We start from the raw sequence: 6,780 nt of genomic DNA, 5'->3' as shown, positions 1-6,780 counted from the left end.
CTCTCTGTCTCTCTCTCTCTCACCCCTCCTCCGGGCAGTGAGGCCTTGCAGGCTCTGACCCCCCCCCCCGGCACCCAAGGTTTCTGGAAGAGCAGCCCCTGTGGCCCGTGCAGCCACGGCCTCCGTGTGCATGGAGCTGAGCGGGGGCTGCAGAGGGCAGGCCAGCCCGGTGGGCCCCCGCCCCGCCTAACGCCCCCCCCCCGTCTCCTGGGGTCGGAACTCAGGGCCCTGTGTGTGCTAACCAGGTGCTCTACTCCTCGAGCCATGTCTCCAGACCTTTTTAGCTCCACCAGTAGTGCTTCCTGGTTTGCCTGGGGCTGGCCTGGACCTCAGTCTTTCTCTCCACACCTGGCTAGGCAGTGGGTGGACACAAGGTGGGACTCTGGGTGGGACTGGGCCTGAGCGTGGTCAGCCAGCCTCGAGGCTCGGGAGGTGAGGCTGGGGCTTGGGAGTGCAGGGGCAGCTGGCCACACTCAGGGCCGCGTGGGGCCGGCTGAGGGGGGAGGCTGGGGCCCACAGACAGAGCCTGCCCGCGTGGACGGCCCAGGAGACTCCACCGGGCCCCACACGCGCAGAAAGCTAAGGCGCTCTTTATTGCGGTTACTGGTAGCCAGCCAGCTGGAGGACGGTGGGGTAGCGGTGGCGGTGGGCCATGCACTTCTGGCGGTCGATGAAGAGGCTGTTGGCCTTGACAGCCAGGTCCTTCTCCAGGGCCATGCGGGAGTCCTCCAGGTTGCACAGTGCCTGCTCCGCATCCTGCAGCTTCTCCCTCAGCAGCGTGAGGGACATGTTCAGCTCCCCCACCTCACTCACCAGCCTGCAGGAGCAGAGCCGTGGCAGGGGGCAGGGGGCAGGGGGCAGGGTCCTAGTTAGCCTGGCCTTTCAAGCTGAGTGGGAGACGGGGGGGGGGGCAGGAGTTCAAGGCTGGGACGTTTCATGACACTACAAAGTGTCATCCCAAGAGGCGCACCAGAAGAGATGTGCAGAGTCCCGGGCACGGGACCGGGCACGCGGGGGGGGGGGGCCGCCAAGCTCTGGCCCCGCCCCGCCCCCCACAGCCCGGGAACTGCACTGCAGCAGCACCCAGTGGCCGGGACCAGCAGCGCAGGCTGACTGCCGGCAGCCTCGCCTCTGAGGGAGCCGCGCTGGCCAGCCCTCGGGCCCTCAGTGTCTTGAACAAATGGAGGGGCAGGGAAGGAGGGAGACACGGAGGGGCAGAGAGGAAGAGGAAGAAGACACGCTCAGTAGTGCACCAGCACACTCAAGTTAGAGAAACAGAAGACAGGACCTGGTACGCAGGGCGGGTGGACGCCCCTGCCGTCCCCTCCGCCCTGGGACCCCGGGAGCCAGCCGGGCCGACCCAAGGCCCCCTCCAGAAAGGCCAGACAAGCTGCCTCCAGCATCAGGCCTGCACCCAGGGGCGCCCCGGGGACTCAGGGCGCCCCAGCCTCGGGCGGCGAGGCTGCCGATGGGCCGCGCACCTGAACTGGGCTGTGTCGCGGCACAGCTCCACGTTGGGCCTGCGGGCGCGCTGGTACAGACGGGTCTGGGCCACGCGCAGCGGCGCCTCCTTGTCCTTGATGGCCTGCTTCAGGTTCAAAATCTGGCGCTCCTGGTCGGTGATCTCCCGAAGCAGCTGTATCAGGGCGTTAGTGTGAGCCACACGGGGCTGGGGCAGGCCAGTGGGGAGGGCGGGGGGGTCGGCAGGCCAGTGGGGAGGACGGGGGGGTCGCCCCAGCTCCTCCTGTCCTGACTGCGCTCAGGGGCCACGCTGTCCACGGGCACCGGCCGACTCAGGTCAGGCTGGGAAGGAAGCAAGCTGTGCTGCAGCTCTGGCCTGAGGGGCCCCAGCCCCAGCCAGGAAGCCGGGGTCAGGGGCAGCAGAGGTTCCACTGGGAACCCTAGGTCAGAGCCCTGAGCTAGGCCCACCTAGGGGCAAGTGGGTGTGCCAGAGAGGACGGTGTGTACTGCGTGGGGTGGGCGTGCCTTGAGTGGAGAGTGCTAAGGGAGGGGCAAGGTGGGGTGGGCGTGCCCTCAATCTGTCCCTGGTGGGCGTGTCCAGAGCTTTGGGGTGGGTCCTGAACTCTGGAAGGTGTGTCCCATGGGGGGTGCGCATGTCTTGGATGGGCGTTGTCCCTCGCATGGTGGGCGTGGTCCCAGCGTGGTGGGCGTGTCTCCGTGGATGGGCGTGTCCCCAGCGTGGTGGGCGTGTCCCCAGTGCAGTGGGTGTGTCTCCAGGTAGGCGTGTCCCCGCATGGTGGGCGTGTCTCTTGGGTGGGCGTGTCCCTAGCACAGTGGGCGTGTCTCAGGGGCAGGCGTGTCTCCTGGTGGGCATGTCCCTGTGCGGTGGGTGTGTCTCCTGATGGGCGTGTCCCTGCGCGGTGGGCATGTCTCCTGGTGGGCGTGTCCCTGTGTGGTGGGCGTGTCTCCTGGTGGGCGTGTACCTGTATGGTGGGCGTGTCCCTGCGCGGTGGGCATGTCTCCTGGTGGGCGTGTCCCGGTGTGGTGGGCGTGTCTCATGGTGGGCGTGTCTCCTGGTGGGCGTGTCCCTGTGCGTGTCTCTGGGTGGGCGTGTCCCTGTGTGGTGGGCATGTCTCCTGGTGGGCGTGTTTCCTGGTGGGCGTGTCTCCTGGTGGGCGTGTCCCTGTGTGATGGGCGTGTCTCCTGGTGGGCGTGTCCCTGCGCGGTGGGCGTGTCTCCTGGTGGGCGTGTCCCTGTGCGTGTCTCTGGGTGGGCGTGTCCGGCGCCCCCCCCCACCGCCCCCCTCACCTTCTGCAGGTGGAACTTCAGCTTGTTCTGTGTGTCCTCCAGCTCCTCGCAGCGGCGCTCGAAGGCCTGGTTGACCACGTCCGCCTGCACCCGCAGGTCCTCCGAGGTGTCCCGCAGGATGGAGTCGATGATCGACCGCAAGTGGACCGACCCCAGGCGCTCATGCTCGGCGCGGAACAGCATGTCCTGGCTGAACTTGACCCAGGACTCGGGTGTGGAGGCGCTGCGGGACGGGGCGGGGGTCACGTGGGCCAGGCAGAGGACCCTGCAGCGCCCCGGCTCGTCCAGGGCAGCCCTGCCCGGCCCGGGGCTGCCGTCCCACGCCCAGGGCCTCACCTCTCCTCGAACTTGGTGGAGTGCAGGTGGAACCGCACTTCCGTGCAGTCGTTGTGGTAGCGCGAGCAGGCCTGGTCGATGTTGTAGGACTCCACCTTGTCCGAGAAGCCCATTTCACACACCTCCTTCTGCTCTCGGTTCAGCCTGCAGAGGACCAGGGCCGGCATGGGCCGGGACGGAGTGGCCGGGCAGGGAGCCCCAGCCCGCGTGGGCCTGGCCCTCTGGCCCTGGCCTGGTCAGCTGGGTCCAGTGCCGCCCCCCGGGTGGGGGCTTCAGAACCAGCATCAGTTCAGGCGCTCGGTCCCGCCCACCGAGCGGTGACCTGGACGCTGCCCCTGCCCCCTCAGCCAGACCCCAGGCCCCCTGCCCCGGGGCGGCGCCAAGGGGTGCCCGGGTTGCCCCTCAGGCTGCCTGGGGTCCCGGTGACCCACCGTATCTGGGTCACCGCTTGCTGGATGGTCCTCTTCAGGAGCTCCTGAATGTGCCGGATGAGCTCTGCTTCCTGGGAGGGGGGGGGGAGGTGTGGAATGAGGAGGTGGCTTGAACAGCAGAGCCCCAGCCCCTCCTCCCAGCGGGCTCCGGGGGCCACAGTCAGCAGGCACACACCAGGAGGACCTGAGGTTGGGGCCCGACCTGGCCACTGACACCCCCCCCAGGCTCCTTTCTACGGCCAGACAGCTGCGTTTTCTACGTATGAGCTCTCTTCCGGCCTCTGTCCGTGGGTCTGTCTGCAGCCACACTGGGACGCCCAGGCGCCAGGCCTCGGAGCCCCTGCGGCCCTGCAGAGCCGCCCAGGCCCCCGCCTCGCTCCCTGCGCCCCGGGACGGCCCTCCCCGGCGCCGGGGGAGGGGAGGCACCTTGAGCAGCTCCTCCTCCACGTAGTCGCGCACCAGGTCCGGGTGCTGGCGGCGATCGCGGCACTGCAGGTTGTCCATGGCGATGGAGAAGGGCAGGGCGGTGGCGTCCAGGGCGCGCTCCAGCCGCAGCTTCTGGGCCAGGAGCAGGTTGGTCTCGGAGGTCAGGTCCTCCACCTCCTGCTGCAGGTTGGACTTCCAGCAGTGCATCTCCTCCAGGCGCTCGCCCACCTTGATGGTGGAGTCCTGCTGCGTGCGCTGGGCCAGCGTGCTGGTCTCCACGGCCAGCTGCTGGCTCTCCTGCCGCTGCCGCTCCGAGTGCTCACGGTCCAAGAAGGCCTGGTGGTAGCGGGCATAGGAGTTCTGGTACCACTCGTCCATCAGGTACTTGGCCGTGCGGAAGCCGGCGGTGGCCAGGCCCGAGGATGAGTGCTCGCCCGTGTTGCAGGCCACATGGTAGAGCTTGGGCGGCAGCTCACACGGGCTGATGGTCTGCGGGGCTGGCTGCTTCGTCAGGAGCACATCTGTCTGGGCCATGGTGCCAGCCGCCTGGTGGGGCAGGGGTGGGGACCAAGGGGGAAAGTCTCCGGGCAGTCAGCCAGGCTCGGTCAGCGGGGGAAGTGCCAGCCACTGTCCAGGGGCTGAGGGCCTCCTGGTCGCCCCAGTGACAGTGTACACACTAAGGGCCTCTGGTTGCTGGGCGACAACAAGGGACATTTAGGGACAGAACTGTCATCTTAAAGGGCCAGGCGGGGCCCCAGCGTTCCATCCCCACCCCAGCTGTGGTCCAAGTGGCTGCCCGGGGGACATGTCCCATGGTGTGTGTGGAGGGGCGAGGGGGGTCCCAGGAGCCAGTCCCAGGCCTCCGTGGCCCTGTCCTTGGGGCCTGGGCAGGGAGGGGTCCTGCGGCCCTTGGTGCTCCATCCTTCCTGTGTGTCCCACTGTCCTTCCATCCCGGTCTTCCCTGGAGCGCAGGGCTGTCCACCTGGGCCGTCTGGCCCTGCTGGGGTGGAGCAGCTGGGACTGTGGCCTTGGAACCTACAGCCCAGGTGGAGAGGTCTCAATCCTGCACCCACCACCCCAGCCCCAGGTCCCCATCACCCCGTCCACGGGCACAGAGGCCTTCCCTCAGTCCCGGAGGACAGGGCCCGGCTCCCGCCTCAGCCCCGGGCAGTGCCTGTGGGGACCTGGCTACATCTGCTCCTGGGGCCAGATGCCCTCCCTCCCCTGGCCTCTGAGGGGGGTCTGGAGTCAGACACCAGCCCTAGCTCACCAGAAAGAGGCAGGTCCTGTTCTGGGCAGCCTGGCTGAGATCAACTGGACAGGGACCGCTTCCTGGGGCAATACCCAACATGCCCAAGAGGGGGCGCCAATGGCCGCAGAATGTTCCAGACACTTGTTCTTCAGGATGCTCTGATCTGAGCCCCACAACTCCTCTGGTCTCCACTTTTCCAGAGATGCCCCCGAAACCCAGTCCTCCTAACAGAAAATACAGCCCCCTACCTCAACACAAGTCCCTCTGCCCAGGCCCAGCTCAGCCACCGACCCCAGGCCCCCTGGGCCTCCTTCTAGCCCTGAGGGCTTGTCCTCCTCATGTCCCTCCCCGATCAGGACTCCCAGTGGCCAGCCCCTCAGTCCTGGCTGATGTGAACTCCCAGCGGGAGACCTCATCGATAACACAGGACCTAGTCAACATGGCCCTGGAGCAGGGCTCGGCGGCTCACACCGTAACATAGACACCTGTGAGGCAGAGATTGGGGATGAAGGTTCAAAGCCAGCCCGAGCATCAGGAAGTGTGAGAGACTCCATCTCAACCATGGCTGCATATGTCACCGCACGCCTCTCACCCCCAGCAACACAGCAACACAGTGGGAATGCAGCCCCGGCACAAAGTGAGACCCTCCCTCGAAAATAACCAGTACCAAAAGGCTGCCCAAGTGGCAGACCACCTGACTAGCGAGCACACGGCCCGGAGTTCCATTCCCAGCGCTAACAAACCAAAAATGAATAATGAATGTGGGCTTGGAGGCCAGCAGTCCAGAGACTGGGCCGGGGCCTTCAGGCACGGGAGGCTGGCCACGGCAGGGCCCGAGGCACGCTACAGATCCGCCTGACTCGGTTTCCTCAGGGGGCACTGGCCAGCACGTCTGTGTTGTGTTCTGTCTAGAGCCTGCATTTCTGCATGCCATCTTTCCTTACGCCAGGGCTGCAGATGGCTGGCGGAGTTTGCTCCGGCCCTCTGCCTCTGTGTCCAGGGACTCCTAGGCTAGCCAGGAAAGTCGAGTCTCCCCAGACTCCCCGGTGACAGGACTTCCCCGAAGCAAGATGAGATGCGCTCACTGGGTGAGCCAGGTGCGGGGAGCTCCTGACCCGCCAGACCTACCAGGCTGATTCCCGCCCGGAGGAAGGGGCTGCGGCCACTGGATGCTGGACGGCTACGGAAGGCAGAGGGCCCAGCCGGGCCGGGGAGGGGCAGAGCTGGGCTGAGAGAGTCAGGCGGCACTCAGGTTTTCTGGATTTGTTTTCAATTTGTTTCTGACAAAGGAGACCCAGGATGCGCCGAGGTTCAGAAGAAAGGGACGCAGAGCGCCCTCCCTCGCTGTCTGGGGACCTGTGTCCCAGGGAGCAGGCATCCCCCTCCCAGAGCACCCCTGGAGGACACAGACCAGGCCTCCCCCGCCCACCCGAGGCCCGTGGGGCCTGCACACCCCGCCAGCCCCCGCTCCAGAGATGGGGGGCACAGGATCAGCCCAGGGGGGTCACTGCTGGCCTTGGGGTGGTGAGGGTCAGCCTGGGGGTCACTGCTGGCCCTGGGGTGGTG

General features: G+C 67.0%; 1 protein-coding gene across 1 annotated transcript; it reads right to left on the bottom strand.

Moving 5' to 3' along the window:
* Positions 1-600: 600 nt before the first annotated feature.
* On the bottom strand, positions 601-4,496 carry LOC105982027 (tektin-4-like). The gene is made up of 6 exons (XM_013011434.1): positions 3,963-4,496; positions 3,537-3,607; positions 3,106-3,249; positions 2,770-2,992; positions 1,482-1,636; positions 601-817 (listed from the first exon to the last, which is right to left on the bottom strand). Exons 1-6 carry the CDS (start codon positions 4,494-4,496, stop codon positions 601-603), a joined length of 1,344 nt encoding a protein of 447 aa, XP_012866888.1.
* Between the last annotated feature and the right edge of the window lie 2,284 nt (positions 4,497-6,780).

The sequence above is a fragment of the Dipodomys ordii genome, unplaced genomic scaffold (assembly GCF_000151885.1).
Source record: "Dipodomys ordii isolate 6190 unplaced genomic scaffold, Dord_2.0 Scaffold14, whole genome shotgun sequence".
Classification (NCBI taxonomy): Eukaryota; Metazoa; Chordata; class Mammalia; order Rodentia; family Heteromyidae; genus Dipodomys; species Dipodomys ordii.
Note: the sequence above shows the minus strand (reverse complement) of the source record. Positions and strands in the feature narration are given on the sequence as shown.